The sequence below is a fragment of the Drepanopeziza brunnea genome (genome assembly GCF_022702325.1).
Source record: "Drepanopeziza brunnea f. sp. 'multigermtubi' strain 214-2 chromosome Unknown ctg3, whole genome shotgun sequence".
NCBI lineage: Eukaryota > Fungi > Ascomycota > Leotiomycetes > Helotiales > Drepanopezizaceae > Drepanopeziza > Drepanopeziza brunnea.
Genome location: NW_027094066.1, coordinates 1134275 through 1154641, shown reverse-complemented (window position 1 = coordinate 1154641; position 20367 = coordinate 1134275). Strand labels below are relative to the sequence as shown.

The 20367-nt window shown below is 49.3% G+C and overlaps 6 protein-coding genes across 6 annotated transcripts; 5 read left to right on the top strand and 1 right to left on the bottom strand.

Moving 5' to 3' along the window:
• Nucleotides 1-1303: 1303 nt before the first annotated feature.
• Nucleotides 1304-2109, top strand: L3040_002494 (uncharacterized protein; the record flags this gene model as incomplete). Its single annotated transcript, XM_007289600.2, has 4 exons — nt 1304-1350; nt 1411-1420; nt 1475-1519; nt 1576-2109. 4 exons carry the CDS (start codon nt 1304-1306, stop codon nt 2107-2109), a joined length of 636 nt encoding a protein of 211 aa, XP_007289662.2.
• A 1316-nt stretch (nt 2110-3425) lies between these two features.
• L3040_002493 (uncharacterized protein) lies at nt 3426-5275 on the top strand (the record flags this gene model as incomplete). The annotated part of the gene is made up of 3 exons (XM_066155576.1): nt 3426-3721; nt 3776-4770; nt 4824-5275. 3 exons carry the CDS (start codon nt 3426-3428, stop codon nt 5273-5275), a joined length of 1743 nt encoding a protein of 580 aa, XP_066012566.1.
• Nucleotides 5276-6144: 869 nt separating this feature from the next.
• Nucleotides 6145-7760, top strand: L3040_002492 (uncharacterized protein; the record flags this gene model as incomplete). The annotated part of the gene is made up of 5 exons (XM_007289602.2): nt 6145-6154; nt 6209-6339; nt 6405-6766; nt 6834-7579; nt 7729-7760. The coding sequence occupies 5 exons, from the start codon at nt 6145-6147 to the stop codon at nt 7758-7760; spliced, it is 1281 nt and encodes a 426-aa protein (XP_007289664.2).
• Nucleotides 7761-9596: 1836 nt separating this feature from the next.
• L3040_002491 (uncharacterized protein) lies at nt 9597-12272 on the top strand (the record flags this gene model as incomplete). The annotated part of the gene is made up of 1 exon (XM_007289603.2): nt 9597-12272. The coding sequence occupies one exon, from the start codon at nt 9597-9599 to the stop codon at nt 12270-12272; it is 2676 nt and encodes an 891-aa protein (XP_007289665.2).
• A 1884-nt stretch (nt 12273-14156) lies between these two features.
• On the bottom strand, nt 14157-14808 carry L3040_002490 (uncharacterized protein; the record flags this gene model as incomplete). The annotated part of the gene is made up of 3 exons (XM_066155575.1): nt 14157-14282; nt 14334-14432; nt 14755-14808. The coding sequence occupies 3 exons, from the start codon at nt 14806-14808 to the stop codon at nt 14157-14159; spliced, it is 279 nt and encodes a 92-aa protein (XP_066012565.1).
• Nucleotides 14809-18004: 3196 nt separating this feature from the next.
• Nucleotides 18005-19604, top strand: L3040_002489 (uncharacterized protein; the record flags this gene model as incomplete). Its single annotated transcript, XM_007289605.2, has 5 exons — nt 18005-18320; nt 18438-18489; nt 18568-18777; nt 18897-19434; nt 19509-19604. The coding sequence occupies 5 exons, from the start codon at nt 18005-18007 to the stop codon at nt 19602-19604; spliced, it is 1212 nt and encodes a 403-aa protein (XP_007289667.2).
• Nucleotides 19605-20367: the final 763 nt, after the last annotated feature.

The following is a 20367-nucleotide window of genomic DNA, read 5'->3' as shown; positions in this document are numbered from 1 at the left end:
AGCAAAAGAAAGCAGTCCAACTCTCCAAGTTGCTACTCAACAGAGCCTTTCCTTCATAGATAATATGGGTCACAGGAAGAGAAACAGAGGCGTCGTGTAATCAACCCTGATAGTTTCCAGGCCTTTACAGCCACCACTGGTCCTCAAAGTATGTAGTATAAGTCGCGGCAAAGATATCAAATGACGCTAGATAGAGGCTAGATAAGAAAGAGAAAAAAAGCATCAAACGACGCTAATAAAAGGCTAGATAATTCCCCTCCAAAAAATCAGAAAAACGCTCGAAACCCCAAACAATTGCCCAATACCCAAACCTGTGGCGGATGTCGTATGCAAGGTGATATAAAGATGATCAACCTGTTGCATTCCGGATGTGAATAGGCTATCTGCACATTTCATGATACACAGTGTATACATGCTCTCTGCAAACCTTCATGTACTTAGAACAGTCCCTATCTCAATCCACAGACCAGTATCGCGTAGTACAAAACTCCCTCATGACGCGATCATACTCGCAAAGAGAAGCAGGAAGATAGGTATGAATCACAGCACCTAGGAAAGAAAATGATTCCAAAGAATGTTCCCAAGGAGTTGGAGATGTGGTTCCGGCTCTTCTAAACGCTACTACTTTGGTAGTTTAGCCTCTACGATTGTGCTCGAGCTCTGGGGTAAGGTGAGGACGCGAGCGCGAAGAGATGCGGCAAGAGCAAAATGACGATGTAAAAATCTAGGAGGTTTTGTTGTTCGTTTTGTGCCTGTTGGCCACGCCTGCTCTCTTCGAAATGGGGTACGAACCAGGAACTGGCGGGTATGCGAAAAATTGAATCTGGATTGACCTCGAAGAAGGTAATTCTGGGACGCCAACGCTGGAATGCAAGAAGTTTTTTCTATATATAAAATCAACACATCACTGCGCAAACCAGTAAGTGCCGCTTGTAGAAAAAATTGATGCTGGATTGACCTTGAAGAAGGTAAGTCTGGGACGCGAACGCCGGAATAGAGCAAACACGGCTTGTACATTTTCTTTTTTTAAAAGTGAATATTGACCTAGAGGAAGGCAAGTCTGGGACGTCAGCGCTAGAATAGCGGAAGTCATTAGAATAACGTGAACACGTCACATAATGAGCCACACAAGAATCTGTATAAAAAGGAAGCCGCTCCCAACCATTTTTTTATTCCCACCATCGCATATAGACAACGCACTCGGATCTAAGAACACAAGTACCTTCGCATACCTGCTTTGAAGCCTTCTGAGAGACATAAGTCAATACACTCGAACCTCCTCTCTCACAAGCGCCTCACCTTCATGCACACTCTCGGCTTCGATTCTCAGACAAACAGCGACAACAACAAGTAAAAACAACGACAAGGATATCAACGACAACAATATCAACGACAACAAAGTCAACATAGATCTAGACTGGTAAGTGCTGAAAATCTGTCTTGAGAGGAGAAGAGCCTCACTAACAATACACAGGATCACTACCAAGCAACAATCTTCCAGGGCGAAAGAGACCAACTTGTAAGTACCTCCAACAGCACCTCATCTCAATATCGGCAGCTCCTGACATGTATTAGTCGTACGGGATGCAGCACGGTCCTGAAGCGGCCCCTGGATTCGTCGATGCTCCGCAGCGCGATAACTTGGGGCTTACTTTACAACCTACAACCCAATCCCAGGATAAGCCTTTCAGAAATCGGATCAGAGATATCCTTGACGGGGTCGATGCTATGCCCGGCACCAAATATCATTCAAGTGAGCCCATGGCCCTCAACCTGCTGCTCCAATCATGGGAGCCCAAGGCCTCGGCTGGCGCTTCCAGCACCGGGAAGACGACTCTTGTGGCTGCGAAGAATGCCAAAACGGGAATGCCAGGAAGTCCCTGGCCGACGAGGAAGTGCAGAGTGACTGGCCTGCCTAAACGCCTGACGCTCCAGGACGACTGCCCCGGGTATTCGGAGCGCAAGGATGAACGAACCTGGGTTAAGTGGTGTGAGGCTGATGATAGGTTGCCTAAACGTATTGATGGATACGAGACGGGTGACAGTGATCTGGAATGGTCTGAATTACAGGCAAAGAGACGAGAGCAGCAGAAGAAGAGACAAAGATGAGGGATGATGGTGATGAGGGTTTTTCTCGCACCTGCGTGGATTTAGGGAGTTTTGCGGACTGCTTGGGCGTTCGGGATACTTGCGGTGTAGAAAAGCTGAGAGACTGATCTGGACCTGTTATCAGTAGCTAGACAGCAAATTAAACAGATCAAAACATGTCAAGCCTAAACAAATAATGAGAAATATATGCAGCATCTCAGGAGTGAATCAAATGATGGGAATTTACATCTTCTAAAACTGTTTCATTTAGTGCCAGTATCGGTAGGATCTTGAGCGAGCTCTGTGGTTGCCGTGCCATGCTTGTACTTGCAGTGTGCTTGCAGCGTGCTTGCAAAGGAAATCTTGGGCTCTGATGAACGGTCCGAATATATAATTGTGGTTCTGGCCTGCGAATGGGTGGCGGACTGTGCTCCAGCCCGGCATAATTATATCTCGACAATCCAGGGAGCTGTCCTGCATCCCAGAGCGAGGCCGAAAGCAAAGAAGGCTGAAGCATTTAGAGCGCGGAACGTCGAAGCTTGATTGAAGCTGTTGCATGGTTGGATTCACAATGGCGATGTTGCGCTTCGACGTTGACGTTGACGTTGACGTTTGACGTTGAGGTTGAGGTTGAGGCCGACGGCAGAATGATCGACTGACTCCAGCTTTCATTTCTTCACCGCCCGAGCTCGCCCACCGACAGAATCTTTGGGGAAGCGTGCCTGGAATATGAGGCAAGATAGTTGTAGATGGTCCAGTGCCTCCTGCCTTTCCCCAGACCACGGATCTCCCGCTCTGGCGCTCCATCACCTGTCTGTTGGACCGCTCCGCTACTTACGGAAACGACAACCCGCCATCATGTTGATTCGTTTCGATTCGGCACACCTGCCCTACCCTACCCCTACCCTGTCCTTGGCCCCGGGGAATCTACGGAGCGTTGGCAGTGGGCACGCTCTCATGCATCCGGTTTCCGGTCTGGTGGCAGCAGGGCCTGGGCGCGGCGGCGGGGCGTCGCGGGGCTGATGGTTGATCGATGGCTCTTGGCCTGGGCGCACGCTTACGCTTAAATAGAGAGTCGATCCTTCCCCTCGGTACGCGCTATGTTTTGGCTGCGATGTTCTGCGGCATCTTCATCTTCTTTTTGTGCGCCCTGGATCCTCTCGTCGCTTCTTCCTCTCTCACCTCTTCATTTCCGACCTCTTCTCTCAAAGTTACTGTCAAGTTGCGCACATTCAGCTTCGCCCGGTAACAAGCAACTACCAAGTCCTCATAAGCACTTTCACCGTCTCAGCCACTTCGGTCTCACAGTGTCACTATCTCAATCGACATTTCCCAAGATGGACTCCATGCCGATCCGGACCCTCTCTTACCACGAGCTTGACCCCCTCAAGAACGTAGTCTTCTCTACAAACTATCTCCAGCATGTTGAGAATGTAGAAATCGAGACGCAAGAAACAAGACCGGAACACCTCCCTGAGGGGATCTCGGAAACGGACGAGGAGAAGCAGAAACACTGGTTCATTGGGAGTATCGACTGCGGCACAACTTCCTCGCGATTCCTGATTTTTAACGGCGAAGGGAACCCAGTTGCGAGCCATCAAATCGAATTTGACAATATATACCCTGAGTCAGGGTAAATCACTGACAGAACGCTCCTCTACATTCCCAAAGCTAACAATTCTTGCAGATGGCATGAACACAATCCGCAAGAGCTGGTTGCTTCGGTCGAGGAGTGTATAGATAAGGCAACTGCCAAGTTTCAAGAGGACGGCTATACCACCAGCCAAATCAAGGCTATTGGGATTACGAACCAGCGAGAAACGACCATCTGCTGGGACACGAATACTGGGGAGCCTCTATACAATGCGATCGTTTGGCCGGACACTCGAACTACATCTATCGTGCGAGAACTGAAGAAGAGAGAAGGCGCAGATGAACTCCAGCAACTCTGTGGATTACCCCTCTCAACATACCCCTCGAGTGTGAAGCTTCTCTGGCTTTGCCGCAACGTTGACGCTGTAAAGAATGCGTACGACGAAGGCCGACTGTCTTTTGGAACAGTGGACACGTGGCTGATCTTCAAGCTTAATGGCGGCAAGGAAGCTGGTATACATGTTACAGATTCTTCCAACGCCTCCCGGACGATGTTCATGAACCTCCACACTCTCCAATACGACGATAAACTCCTAGACTTCTTCCAACTAGACCGGAAAAATATCACACTTCCTAAGATCGTGCCTTCTTCTGACAGAGATGCTTTTGGTGCCCTGGCATCTACCGCCCTGAAAGGAATTAAGATCACAGGCTGTCTGGGTGATCAATCTGCAGCTTTGGTTGGCCAATGCGGATTCAAACCCGGCGAAGCCAAGAACACATACGGAACTGGCTGTTTCCTCTTATACAATGTTGGCGACAAACCTGTCATATCGAAGTACGGGCTTTTAGCTACTGTTGCTTACGATTTTGGTGCTGGACGGAAGCCCGTCTATGCGCTTGAGGGTAGTGTTGCTGTTGCTGGATCTGGTGTCAAGTTCCTCATGAATAACATGGGCTTCATCAAGCACTCGCACAAGATTACGGAATTGGCGGAGAGTGTCAGGGACAACGGTGGTGTAGTCTTCGTGACAGCCTTTAGCGGTCTTTTCGCTCCATACTGGATCGACGACGCCAAGGGAACACTTTGTAAGCTGCAACTGGTATGAGACGAGGACCTCCTAGAGCTAACAACCATCTAGTCGGCATCACTGCGCACACTCAACGCGGACACATTGCACGAGCAACGCTGGAAGCTACCTGCTATCAGACAAAAGCCATTCTGGATGCCATGGAGAAAGACTCGGGCCACAAGCTCGGGAAGCTTGCCGTCGACGGCGGCATGTCCAATTCCGACCTCTGCATGCAGACACAAGCCGACATCATTGGGATCCCGGTAGATCGGCCCGTGATGAGGGAAACAACAGCTCTTGGAGCCGCAATCGCTGCCGGCTTCGCTGTTGACATCTGGAAGGAATTCGACGAACTTAAGGAAATAAACAAAGAGGATCGCAAGATCTTTACCTCCAAGATTCCCAAGAAGAAGAGTGATGCGATGTTCAAGAAGTGGGAGCAAGCCGTGGAGATGAGTAAGGGGTGGGTATTGAGTCCTTCGGATGATGAGGAGGACGAGGAGGCAGAAGTGGAGGAGTAGAGGTGCAATTGTTTTTGGGAGTACATGTTGTCATGATTGAGCGAGTGCTTTGAACAATTTAATACCGATATGATTAGAGTGAGTAATTTGTACAATACCCCGAATTCGAAGTCGATAACATTGGCGCTCTTGGACGTTTGCTTTCAGATTGGCCACTTGGCTTGGGTGCTCTCCCTCCTGAGTTCCTCCTCGTGTCACTGTCACTGACTGGCACATGCTTTTGTAAATTCTTTGCGCTGGGCCCTGCACTGCACTGGCCACTCACGTGCTGGGGTAAACTCAATGGTACCTACCTAGGTAAGCTTATGACCAGTACTACAGGTACCGGTAGGTACATACTACGTACTACGTACGTTGTACTGGTAGGTACGTCCCTAGGCACCTGGACATATTCCTCGTCTCTTCACTTTGTACCCGATGGGCACCTTTCATCACCACATGCGAATCCTCTTCTTCTTGAATACGGAACATTGCCTTCCTCCGCGTGACAGCCCGCTTTACGCAATATCACTGTACTGTAGATACCGCCCTTATCAATTTCCCCGGACTCTGGAGCGCGTTTGGCGTCTGGCGTTTGGCGTTTGGCGTTTTGCGTTTTGCATGTGAAAGTGCTTACCCAAGCCCAGCCAAGAGCGACTTGGCTTTTCGTAGCTAGTCTAGTCAGCTCCACCAATTACACTCGCCTATCTGGGGACCTCGGCTGGTCGAGACAACTACGTACTAGTACGTAGTAAGTTGCGACGCAGGATTCAAAGTCTATCTCGTCGATCAGAACTTCCCTTCTCTCTTCTCTTCAGAACCCGCTCTCCTCCAACCCAACGAGTATTCCTTTTCTAAACCTACGAAGCTCTTCTAAAACGAAAGTCAATATGTCTGCAGGTAGGTTTGCAGCAAAGAAAGAACTATCGTAAGCGAGGCTCACAACGGACGTAGCAAGACAACGCCTTGCACAGGTCTCTGACCATCTAGCTGGCTCGCAGAGCAAGATCACCCCTACAGAGGGCGATATAGAGGGCTATGGATCCTCCGGGCGAGCAGGCATCCTGAAGAAGAGTCCAGATGATGTACATGTCCCTTGCCATCTACTCTTTCATCTCCCTCTCTCACCCACTAACTCAACACTCACTAGGTCGTCGTAACAGCCTGCCTCCGCACCGCCTTCACCAAGGGCGGCAAAGGCGGCTTCAAGGACACCGCAGCGGCAGACATGCTGGTCGGGGCCTTCAAATCCCTCATCGAGCGCTCGAAGATCGATCCTGGTCTCGTGGAAGACATTGCTGTAGGCTCTGTGCTGCCGCCGGGTGGAGGAGCGACAGAGTTCCGTGCTGCCGCCCTGGCGGCTGGGTTCCCGGTCAGCGCAGCGGTGAGGAGTCTGAATAGGCAATGTAGCTCGGGGTTGCAGGCGTGTGTGGATATTGCGAACGCGATTAGTGCCGGCATGATTGAGGTTGGTGTTGGTGCGGGGGTGGAGAGCATGAGTCTGCAATACGGGTATGTCTAGTTACTATCCTCGTGCGATTTTGATACCAGGATTTTGCTGATGATGTCGCTTCTGCAGACCTGGTGCAGTCACCGAGTTCTCCGAGCTCCTCGAATCCCACCCCGAATCTGCGAACTGCAAAGTCCCCATGGGCGTCCTCTCCGAGAACATGGCCAAGAACCGTGGCGTCACCCGCGCCGTGCAAGATGCCTTCGCAGCCTCCTCATACCAGAAAGCTACCAAGGCCCAAGCAGCCGGTCTCTTTGATGAGGAGATCGCGCCATTGACAGTCAAGTGGGAGGATCCCAAGACGGGAGATGTGAAGGAGATCACTGTTGCGAAGGACGACGGTATTCGCGCTGGCGTGACTGCCGAGAGCTTGGCCAAGATCAAGCCTGCATTTGCGAAAGACGGATCTATTCACGGCGGAAATGCCTCGCAGATCTCCGACGGTGCTGCGGCCGTGCTCCTCATGAAGCGCTCTACAGCCGAGCGTCTCGGTCAAACCATCCTGGGTAAATACGTCGCGGCGTCCGTTGCAGGTGTTGCTCCCTTGCTCATGGGTATTGGCCCTTGGGCTGCTATCCCAAAGGTCTTCGAGCAGACGGGTATTAGCAAGGATGATGTCGACATCTTTGAGATCAACGAGGCGTTCGCTAGTCAGTGCGTGTGGTGCGCAAACGAGCTGGGCATCGATGAGAAGAAGATTAATCCCAAGGGAGGCGCAATTGCGTTTGGACATCCGCTGGGGTGCACGGGGGCGAGACAGGTTAGCACGTTGCTTTACGAGTTGAGGAGGACGGGACAGAAAGTTGGGGTGACGAGTATGTGTGTGGGTACGGGGATGGGAATGGCTGCGGTTTGGGTGGCGGAGTAGATGGAGAGCTGTGTATGGTTATGATAAGAGGGCAGACGAGAACACATTGAAATGAGAATGAATAGTTGGATATTGAGGATAGCGTGTATTGTACAGCATCGCATGCGGTGATGGTGTTGACTCCGTGATCGGCTAGTGACCCCCTCTAGAGCATTGCGCGTGTCCCTAGGTACTTATATCCATCATCCGAGGCAAGAGAATTTGAGCTGGCAACTTAGATCACAAGTGTCTACGTATAATGAGTAATGAGTGTCTACCGAGGAAGTACGTAGAAGTAGGTAGGTAGGTAGGTAGCAGGTGGGGGGCTTTTTCGGCCACCGGCCCGAAACAAATGTACCTACTTTTTACATGAGTGGTTTTCCATCGAGGCAGGTATCGTGAGCTTAAGCGATTGAGCCATTATGACATTTCGCCGGCTGATACAATCATAAAGCCTGTTCTTGCTACGAAAGTGCAGAGGAGCAGGTACGAAAACCCTACTTGTTCAGTTAGTGTTTCTAAACTGAAACCTCAAAGTGGGCCGGGGAGGCACGGGCGGGCTTTCATTCAGTTGAGTTACCTAGTTCTACGTTACTTACCACCGAGAAACCTATTCGGATGGGTTTTGTAAACTGGAATTTTCCTGGTGATATCGGTCACTACTTGTGGGTTTCCAGTTGAGTTTGGGGTTTTTTTTTTTTTTTTTTCTCAATTGCCTTTTTTCCTTCTGCTATTTTACAGAATACTCCGTCGAGAGAGAGGGAGGGAGGGGTGGAGGGAGGGGGGCTTTCGGTTACCATCAGTCCAAGAAAGTGTCCCAGTCCAAGCAAATGTACCCATCTTACTCTGTAAACACTATGCCAATTTGGAATTAAAATCATCAAAAGTTACCAAAAACCGCGGCGCACATCGAAAAATAACTTTATAACGCCATCAGATATTGTAATGAGAATTACATTGACGAACTTCTTATTGGTGACGCACTCGTGTGTGAGCCAGGCAGGCTCTAGTTGTAAGTATCAAGGCGGATTCGTTAGCGGGGTTAGCGGACCCGTTGGGTTGGCGGGACTCGAGATTCTGGACTCGAGACTCACTTGTTTCGAATGTCCCAAAGTGCTTGCAGACTATAGAAATTTCGGGATGTTCAAGTGGTACTGGTGTGTCCATCAAGAACGTGTCGCAGCTGGCCATTCAAAGAATATATATATATATATATATATATATATATATATATATATACACGACCATATCTGGTCCTCGTCCAACTCTCACCCACATTCCGTTCCCCATAGGTACTCACTCACTCACTCTTACCCACCTTGTTCGTTCGTTATCGGCTTATCGTAGTGGATACCTGACGTTGTGTTGTCCTGCTGTGAGCTAATCCGACACGCTAACCCTCATCAGTCACCCCCCTCCTTCCCTTTGAACCGCTTGACTCTGGACAGAATAGTAAGTCACTCGGACTCTGAGCTATCGACTCGATTCCCATCTCCTTCTCACGCTGAACATCCCATCCCATCCACATCACATCCATCACCGCTTTTCCACATTATTCTCCGCCAACTCTGCTACTTCTATTCTACCTAACTAGGGACGCCCAGCCCAGACTTACTCGTACCTGAGGAACAGCCAGCCAGCCAGCCAGCCAGCCAGCCAGCCAGCCAGCCAGCCAGCCAGCCAGCCAGTGCCTCCGGCAGGAACAACCTTTGGTACGTAGATTGCCTTGCCTCCTCCGACCGCCAGCGGATGTACCACCCCCCCCCCTTCCCCCCCAAAGCTATTGTAACTTCACCCACCAAGGCTCCTGTCATTTTTTTCTTCTGATTACACCCGCTGCTGCTACACCCATTCACCCATTCACCAGTTCACCCATTCACCCGTCCATTTCCACGTTGCGTTCTCCGGCTGTGCTGCTGTGCTGTGCTGCCCCATCCTATCCTTCTGATGGGGACGGTATGACATGATCCAGCAAGGCTAACACCATGTCGACTTCCCACAGCGAGTTCCTGCACTCTCCAGACCAAAACCCAAACCCAAACCCAGACTCAGACCAAGACCAAGACCAAGGACAGCCCGTCGTATCTTCCTCTGCCCTGCTACGCTATCCTGTTCCGGCTGCAGACGAGCGAGTGACGAACTGGGTTGAGAGCATAACCGCAGCACAGATGTCAGCCCCCAGCGAGTTCCCCTCCGACGAGGGCAACCTCGGCGAGTCTACCTACGAGTTCGTCGACACAGATACAGAGAGCCGTGACGACAATGCCACCGAGTCCGTGGCGTCGACCGATTTTGGACGTCCAGACGATGTTGCGAGCCTCGCAGACACCGAGGGAGACGAGAGTGGAGACGAGGATGATGCAGGCGCCATGTCGGTCCCAGCTCTGCAGAACCTCAACCATACGGTCGATGAGGCTTTCAATACCCCTACAATAGCCCGTAGTTCGACAGCACTCTTCGAGGATCTCGACAAGCCTCTTGCTCAGTCTATCGAATTCGAAGAACCGTACACCCCCGGTGCTGTCTCGGTCAAACATACCGTCGCTGAGCTCAGTGAAGACCAGATGGCGAATGCGTTCAAGGGCATGACACTCCAAGATCCTCCGAAGCCGATCTTGATTACCATCCGGCAGACTATGACCAAGCAAGGCCTCTCTACCCGAGATCCTCTTCGGATTCTCTATGTTGGAAGCCACTCAGCTAAGCAAGACGTCATCCACAAGATTGCTAGCTCTGTTACGGCTTCGGTGGAAGGTAGCAATCGTGCCGAATCTCTTCGTCAGTCCAGCTCTCAACTCTACAATGTTGTGCCGATCTCAGCCTTTGGTTCGGAGCGTACTCCGGAAATTGAGCTTATGCACTCCTCCGGATACCAGATCAAGGTTGAAGACTGCACCAGTGCTGCGAGCATGAAATTTGAGGATAGTCCCGAGAAGCCTGATGTGATCAAGATGGTGCTCGACGAGAATTTCGTACATCACTCTGTTCCTGAAGGACAGGGATTCATTGTTGAGCCTCATTGGGATTTACCGCATGTGGCAATCTTCTACTGCTCTGACGGAGACGACCTCGAGGCTCGGAGAACCAGAACAAATGCCAGAAAGTTCATGACCCGCCACTCTATTCCCTCGATCGTCATCTCTCACAAGCAACTTTTCGAACGAGGTCAATGCATGTCACTGGACCAACATTCAATTCACATGTGCCTGGAGTCTCGAGATAGCAGCAGCAGAGGTAATGTTATCCACCAGAGACTGCCGATCGACCTAGCCTCTTTCTTGAATATCGATGCTCGTCAGATGAATCGAAATCTCGCCTTTCTTACTGGTCTCTATGATACCAAGAACGCCAAGGCCCTGCCAAACGCACCTCAGAGATTCGATCCCAGCAATCCTCAAGATCTGGAAAAGACCTCCTATAGCGTCAACTTCTTCCGCAACAGAAATGGGGCTGCGTTGTGGAGAGCTGTGGTACCGGTTAGCATGTTGGTCATGAGTGTCTTAATTGCTTCTCTCACGGGACTGCCAAGCTACAGCTTCTCCAAGGTCGCCTCGTCACCAGCGATGACCATCAACAGCAAAATCGTTCCGGCTGTCTCCATTCCTTCCTCTGTAGCACTGACATCTTCCGCCTCCGTCCCCAGCATAACGTCTCTGTCGTCATCGGTGGCAGCCAAGGCATCAGTCAAGACAGTCACAGTCACACAATCCATTGCTCTTGCATCCGGATCAAAGAGCTTGTCTGTCTTACCTTCGGTGGACCTTGGGAAAGCCGCCCAATCTGTGCATGTGAAGCCTGCCAACAAGTCCTATGTCTGCAGCGCCGAGCTTCTGGGAGACAGAGAGATTCTTATCCGCATTCCGTCGGCGACAAAGCTCAGCTGGCTTGCCAAAGAAGCCATGCTGGTCAATATTACCAGAAATAACGTGACTGTTGACACCGATAGAGCATATACTTCTGATGAGGGAATCGTTCTCTTACTACCCAAGAATGAGGCTTACGGAGTTCTCAACATTTCGATCACCACAACGAAGAAACCTAGAGTTAATGAGACTTTCCAACTTGATTTAGGATCCACGGCATCTTGGCAATCTTTCTTGAACAAGCTGTCTTCATATTTGCCAGAAGATAGCCACTTCGTTGACTCTAGCATTTTCTCTCACGTTTACCAAGCTGCCGAGCATATGGCTGGAGATGCAGTTCACCAATCTCAGGTCACTCTACACCAAATGGAAGAGGCTGGAAAGGCAGCAGTTGACCAGGCAGCCCAGGCTGGAGAGGGTCTCGTGGAGCTGGCGAAGTCGGTTTCTCTTGAGGCTGCTAAGCGTACAGCCATTCTTTCCCAGCAGGTCGGCATCCGTGTATCTGGAGCCAAGGCAAAACTTGCGAAGACATTCGAGTCATCTCAACACCTTCGTAAGCCGCTCGATGAGGGGCTGGTCAAGGCTCAGATCCAGTCTAAGCTCCTGTGGTTGAAGATGCAGGGCAAGGACGAAGAGTACCGCGAGTATCAGCGTCGTGCGGCCGATCTGACGCGTCGCAAGGCGGAGAAGTTGTGTAAGTCCCAGAAGGCCACTTTCGTAGAGCAGAAGAAGGCGGATTGGCGGGCGAAGAAGGCTGCCAAGAAGGCGGCTTTGCAGGCGAAGAAGGCGCTCTCCTGAGCATCTTTTGATTTGGATTTTTCTGTAGTTGGGATGTGGGCGTATTGGCTGCATCGATCGGATTTCTCTCTGGGTGTTGGTACTACTAGGTGGGGGTCTCTCACTATTTGACCGGGAGTTGCCTTCTTTTTTAGCGATACGGTGGGCATGGGGGATGGGGTATGGATGGTACTTGGTCTTCGACGAGCATAGGGCTTGGTATGAATACGAGAGAAAGAATAGGGTCTCGTGAATGAAGAGTGGATTTTGGGTGGCAGGCATTCCGATATCTATGGTAATTCATATGCTGGTTGGTGTATAGGTCAATATAATAATCTTCTTCTTCTTCTTCTTCTTCTTCTTCTTCTTCTTCTTCTTCTTCTTCTTCTTCTTCTTCTTCTTCTTCTTCTTCTTCTTCTTCTTCTTTTTTTTATGATTCGTTACTCCTAGAAACGAGCTGGTGTCTTTGACATGTAGGTTGTAGTTTGTGTGGTTTGTGAATTCTTTTGGGGGGGGCTCTCAAGATATAGATAGGTAAGCGAGCCTATCTCCCATCCCTTCCTCCCCTTCCCTTTCCTTCCCTTTCCTTCCCTTCCTGATTTTTATCTTTTTTCGTTTTCGTTGCGTTGATAAAGTGACGGACGGACGGACGTCCTACTTGCTTGCTTGCTTGCTGTCCTGTCCTGTCCTGTCCTGTCAATCTGTCCGTATGTGCCTGTCTTTTGCAAGCGTAGGAGGGAGGTTAGTGCCTTTTTTTGGGGGGGTCGGGCTTCTTCATGGTGGTCTTCTCGGTGGCTTGGTGTCTTGTCTGTTTTCTTCAGTGTGGATGAGGGTTTGGGGTTTTGAGGTTTGGGTTAGGGGAGGGGGGGGCAGGGAGGAAGGGGGAGGAGAGAGGAAGGGGGAGGGGAGAGGGGGAGAGGGGGAAGGTAAGTAAGTAAGTAGTAGCAGTAATAGTACTTATCTCCGTCAGACGAGTATCCAAAACGGAATGCTCAGACCCCGAGACCTCATATTGTATTGGGTACGGCGACGAGGTGCTAAGTACGTACCTACACGGAGTATACAAAAAACACCATCCAATCGAAAGCAAGAACCCCACCAAGGAAAAGTTCTCTCCCTGCAATAGCCCTCGGGTCTCTCTCTGATCACGCCAACGCCGCAGACCCCTCCTAAACGCTCTAGAAGCATCTCCAAAGATTTTTCTGTCTGCATCGCGCTGTCTCTCGATACCGACCGAATGCGCTTCCATAGCCTTGCGACCGGCCCCGATGTCCATGAGCACCAATCCCGTTCTCGTTACTAACGTGACGCTGCAGAGGCTCCCGTTCGTAGCTTTTGTATCGAATCGATATATGTATAGAGCGCTCTTAGCGAAGGCGCAAGCGATGCCGTGGTTTTCTATCGATCGCATTGGAACCCCCTTTCTGGGCTTACCTCTTCTTATACCTGTTTCCCTTTTCTCTCGCGGATCTTCCTGGTCTTTTTAACTGGGGTAGGCGCGTCATGTATATAGATCGTAGTCGGCGTGGGATTCGATGAAGGAGAAAGAGGGGGGGCTGCGGAACTGCCTGTAATGGAAGATGTTTTTTTTTTCTTAGAGCGACGCCGCGTTTGGATGGGTGACATTTCGGCTCTTGAGATATTATTCGAGAGAGCTAGAGGGTTCGTAGGAGGCACCTCGTGCAGGTCAAGAGTCGTAGCCTCCTAGTAGGTGAGGGAAGGATGGCCGGGAAGTTTGTTTTCTTTTACACATATGCGGTATGAAGTCAGTATAACAAGCACAAGCAGGCAGAGCAGAAAATACCTTTTTCCTTCTTCTTCTTCTTCTTCTTCTTCTGATCTTCAAATTGAGCTATATGGCGCGAGTGCGCGCTTGTGATTGTCGTCTATGTTTTCGGGCTCTGTTTATGGATCTTTGAGACTGAGGCTCTGGTTCGGGCTTGATGGGGGGAAATTGCTGAAAGGGTTTCGTTGATCTGAGATTTGAGATTCGAGATCAGAAATGGTCGTCCCGGACCGCCTCAGCTGATCCTTATTCATTGTTAGTTGCATAGAAAAAGTCCATGGATGAGAGAAACTCACGTTCAAGATCAGGGAAGGGCCTCTGGTGTACGGCACGGCCAACTTCGTTTGGTCCGGCCTCGACGCCTGTCGTTCTGCGACTCTGACACTGCTACGCTTCTAAGCTAGCTACGACAGTCTCCCTGCCTTGCTTCTCTTATTTTCTTTTTTTGACGAGAGCTCTGTCTCTCTCTCTCTCTCTCTCTGTGTGTGTGATCCACCTATCTGTAGGGGAAGGGCGCAGCTGATGGTAGTCTTTGCTGTAACACCTTGAACTGCTTTCTGGGGCTGTCCTGTATGTAAGTCCTTGGCTTAGCACGTCGTCGTACCCCATATGAGGTCCTAGGGCGGTAGGCTCCGCCTATCACCTGCCTGACGTTAAAAAATACAACAAAAACAACAAGAAAAATAAATTCAGGGGCCTCTGCTGCTCAACGTGTACCAAGCCCGCCTCCACGCTGCCATGTGCGAAGCTGTTCTTGTAGGTGTCGAACATGATGAAGATCTGAAGATTCAAACCTTTGGAAGGCTTTGGAGTCGGGTTGCTTCTTGAAAATTCTATTGTTGGAGAGGCATTTGAATTTGGATCTGGACTTGAACCTGATCCTGAGGCGGAGCGGAGGGATAGAGTAGGATGGGTGCTTATTTTCGCCGTGCCAGAATATCTTTTCCCAGCTGGTCTAGGCTTCATCTATCTGACATTTGGACTTGGACATACGGGGAGGACCAGGAAGAGAAAGAGGAAGAGGGTGGGGGTTTGGTAAAGGGATGATGCAAAAGTCTCGGGTTTGGCTGGCGTGATGGCTTCAAAGTTTGAACCCCACCACCGAAAGAAGAAAAATCTCGGGTCGAATATGTTTCGAATATCCGTAAGAGCAATAGGTCCTTCTTCTTTTCGAAGTGTTTCTCCAATAGGTAGTCAGTGCGCTGACTGTGAGCGTGCGAGCTCATTGGAACCGTCACCCGACAGAAAAATCTCGGGATGGATATACCGTTTCGAATATAGGGAAATGGGCTCTTCTTCTAAATGCATCTCCCAGCTTCACTGTATCAGATACGGCCGTATCATATACTGGGCAAGCAATATTTCTTCCCTTCGAAGCCTAGAAGATTTCTCGATTGAAAGTGCTTTTCTCCTCTCTCGAGTTGTTTAGTATTGCTTGCTTGCAGCAGAGCGACTTTTGGTACCCGCCCGACGTTAATAAATACAACAACAACATTTAAGGTCAGCTAGCGCTTTATCTTTGCCTAGCTGGCGCGCTTCTTTTCTAGAGATCGGTCTACCTTGCTTGAGCACGTAATTTGAAAGACTCGTCGCAAGTGTTGCCTCGCTAGATAGCTTAGATAGAGCATTAGTTGGACGAATTGTCGATACGCTGAAAATTTCTCAAGTGGTATAAGAATCTTAGCTTTGATTAAATCCTCGAAGTAGCGATCGAACGCTTAGTATTCTTTTGAAGTAGCTAGATAATAGCAATAATATCAAAGCAGAGCGCTTATGGCGTAGTGTAAATAGATTAGATATATTAAAGTCGTATTTGCAAATTTAGAATTGCGACGGTGCTATTGAGAATAGCCTTACCTTTGTTGATAAATCTCAATAGCGAGGGTAAAAATCAACCCAGTTTAAAGTCGGTGTGTTTTGAAAATCGGTATAGCGCACGCGTTGAAACGAGTGAATAAGAGCAGCCGACAGCTTGCCTTATTAGCGCACGGTTACCCTCAAGGTGTAATTATAATTACGCCTGCGACGTAGTAATACCGGTACCAATGCAATTCTATTCATATTGGCTGCTCGAACGCTATAGATTTTGATACTTGGCATCTGTAAGTCATCAATTCCGAATTTCCTGCCAATCGGCCACTTTTCGCCGTTGCCCGTTTTTACCGCGCACGGCTTGCCAAGGTATCATTTAAATCAAAGGATACGGTAAAACCGTCTTATACCGGTAGTTATGAGCTATTCGTATTTATCAAAAGGGTTATAATTTTTATTTGTCATTTAAAGCTTATGATTATAAAAAATTGAAGCTCTCAAATGGACAAGTGTTTCAAAGCAGGTTTCACCCAGAGGCTAGGAGTAACAAGTGCTTGTGCGGCCAGTAAGTATGTTCTCATGTGTTGATCTTTTTAGACTGGGGAAAGGGGTTACAACTGTATTGCTGGCTTCGCCCAAATTTGATTCAATATTTAGGATGATCTGCGACATAGGGAGAGAAGCGAGAGAAAGAATGACTCAGCGAGCAGAATTCAACGTCGTAAGGCGTAAGCGAGCATTTTAATACTTAGTCATCATTTCCTGCCAGTCGGCCACTTTTCACCGTTGTCCGCCATGCACTCATTTAAACCAGAAAGTACTGTAGCTTTGCGAGTTGAAGACCCTAGGTTTAATACGAAGATATCACCGAGATTTGAAACGTCGATGTTATATTGTAGATTCTAGATGCATAGGTACTCCGTAGACAACAACCACGTACCATGTAATGTAATAAGTTATGGTAGCTTCCTGATATAAATAAACATGGAAACATAGTCTATCAGTTGTCAAAGCATCGGATGAACCTATGGCATCCATGCATCTTCCCGGACGGACGGATATAATAGTATTGCCGGGTCCGGTATTGTGTCAAAACTCCGTATATTCGTGTTTCCAATAATGCCGATATCTCGGCCTGCGCATATGCCAAGAAGGCGGATTCCAAACCCACCAAGCATAACAGGTACGACAGGTAAGCTTATCCCATTTAAGCTTGACAGCTAAGCATACGGAGTAGGTCTGAACAAGGGGGTTCAACACTTCAGTCCCATGTTTTGCCCTGTAGGCCTCGATCGCATAGTGATTTGGCATGCTGTACCCTGAAGCGAGGTTCGCGTAAATTTTAGTATACTTGGATACATCCGAAAGCGCTATATGACCAATTTCGCTCAGAAACACGGCTAATTCTCTAATGGTTTGATATCTCCCAACTATTTTCTCTCTAAAGGAGCACCCAGGTACGCTAACGTTAATCAACGCAATTTTTATTGCCCCCGTTATGGATTACATCGGAGTTATTTTTTCTAAAGGCTACGAGTTTGTAAGCAACGAAGCTCTTAGCAAAGCCATACGAACTATTAGATTTTGGTCCAGTAAACAAACAGCCTTCGCTCACAATCATGACTTCCTTATCGTTCTGAAAATCTAAGAATATTGTTATTTTCTATTATCGAAAAGTCCCGTACGCTTTTACGCCGTATAAATTGGGCTGAAGCGCTCCGTGTTTTAGGAAAGGATGACTCTTTCGTTGCTATAATCTATTGACATGGGATCGTAGAGTTGCAGACCCTTGAAAACATGTTACTGACGAGTTAAGACCGTAAGCTTGTCCATCTCATTTGAGCTCGGCCAAGGGAGTTTTTGTTTGTCCGTCGGGACTTTGCCAAGAGTGAGATAGGGGCTAAGAGAATGTTTACGTACGAGCTTTGGATTGACGGAAGAAAGTGCCATGCAAATCTCGAGGAGAAAGGGGACGAGTATCTATATATACTAACCAGTACATGCACCTGATCTTGACTCGTACACGTTCTTTCTCTTTATCAAGCCTGGGTCTACCTCATTGCACCTCTCTTTACATTTATAGTCCTTCACTTCGCTCTTTTTCACATACATTCTTTTACTCCAGTAGCTCCACTTTGAGAGTCAGGACGCTACGATGAGAACTAGCTTAACTTATGGCCTCGCCGTGTTCGGCCTGGCGACTCTCGCCGCGGCGATGCCGGAAGGCGCTGCCACGACCGGAAACTGCCCGACGCCCCGAATGTCGGTTCAAGGCGCTGATACGATCTTGCTGAGAGAGTATGCCTTGGGTTTAAAGGATGGGGAGCCGAAAATTACGTATGAGCATGGGGTTGCGTGGATGGCGCTCGAGATGGTGTCCAATGCCACTTCGGAAGCGAAGTATCTGGATCACATCAAGAAGGCACTCGACAATCTTGTGACCACGAGCGGAGAGTTGAATGATTATAATTGTAGGCTGAAACTTTTCCCTTTCCGATCGGGCAATCTTGGATTTGAACATCGAGACATAACCTTTCCCTTCCAGGGACGGCTTGAAAGTAGCATTTACTGACTTTACCGTGTTCCAGTGACTGCCTATACGCTGGACGACATAAGGATTGGGGAGACGCTCATCTATCTGTAAGTTAGCTCGCTCTTCTCCCATCGAATATGAAATTCGGAGATCCATAATCCTTTTGCTGACGGAATGGTTGCTAGAAACAAGGAGACCGGCGAAGACAAGTACAAAGCCGCCGCAGACCTCCTGTTCTCCCAGCTGGAGACCAACCCGCGCAACTCCGAGGGCGGCTTCTGGCACCGCCTCATTTACCCGAACCAGATGTGGTTGGATGGCCTGTACATGGTTTCGCCCTTTTACGCGCACCATACCGCATATTACACGCCCACAAATACCGCCGCCTTTGACGAGTAAGCTGCTTGGGCCATAACCATTCCCAGAACTTTAAACGTCTCGAGAGCTTCTTGCTCCTGATGCTACCCCCGAGACATTCATTAAAAGAACACTTGCTAACTTCCCGATCTCCCAGCATCGTCAACCAGTTTGTCCTCACGAATACCAACTGCGTGAACTCCAACTCCGAGCAGAGCGGCCTGCTCAAGCACGGATACGACGAGAGCCGCGAAGCGGTCTGGGCGGATGAAGCGACGGGTGCGAGTCCTGAGACTTGGAGCCGCGCCCTGGGCTGGTACGTTATGGCGCTGGTGGACGTGCTGGACTACCTGCCTGCGTCGCATCCAGGGGCCGCAACACTGAAGGAGATCCTGGAGACGAGTGCGGCGGCCATCAAGAAAGCCGTTGATACCGATAGCAAGATGTGGTGGCTGGTTATGAGCCAGCCGGGGAAGGAGGGGAACTATATTGAGAGTAGCGGGAGTGCGATGTTTGTGTATGCGATGTTGAAGGGGATCCGCATGGGCTATTTGGATGAAAGTGAATACAAGGAGACGGCGACGGTGGCGTACGAGGCGATGGTTGAGAAATTTGTGAGCAAGAATGCGGATGGGGGGTTGGATTGGGAGGGGACTGTGTCGGTGGGGAGTTTGAAAGGAAATGGAGACTACGCTGTGAGTTATTCGCCTTCGCTCTGCTGGGGGCGGTAGGGCAACTTTGGAGTGATTGATTGACTGACTTTCGATAGTACTATGTGTCTGTTGAGCTTGCTACCAATGATTTGAAGGGCTTTGGACCCTTCATCATGGCGAGCATGGAATATGAGAAGGCTATGTGCGCCTAGAGCGTAAAGGGGGACGATCTTGGTATGGGTTGGGCTGGGTATACGTGTGAATGAGGTGGGAACGAGATCGGGATCTCATGTTTGGCCTGTCCATGGATGAAATTTGCCCATATGGTGGTGAAGCATCTGTATATACTTTGGTCCGAATGCTATATATTTCCTAAGTGACAGATTCGAGCTGGTCATTATCACCCTGCGACTTCTCCCCTATACCTCAGTGTTCTCCACGGCTTCAAGGCGGAATTAGACAAACGCTTATTAGCTTGCTCTGCTACAAAACTTCAATCAATCTGAGGAAAGGAGCCTATGATCTCGAACGTACCGCACACGAGTACTGAACGGTAGAATCTAACGAGCCCTGATCTTGGGGGGCGATGGGGTTGGACAAGACCAAAACGCTAATGTCAACACCAGCTCGTTTAAGAGGCTCGTAACCTGGACAACGAGGGCTTAGTCATAGTATTGAAGTTGAAATGAAATAAAATGAAATTGGGAGAGAAGGGCTCGGAATGTCCGCAAAGCAAGCTGCAGATTCCTGAGTCAGAGTTGTTTACTTCAAATTATTGTAGTCAAGGTTCATAAGGGAATTTCGTAATATGACATTGAATGTTCAAATATGAAAGGTGCCCTGCCGATGTGCAGCAGATCCAAAAAAGTAAGCACCCCAGCTCCCCTCCCCCTCCCTACGATAAGCCGAAAGACGCTAGCATAAATTTCGGTTAGATCTGGAAACATCCACAATCATTAGTGGAGGGGTATCGAC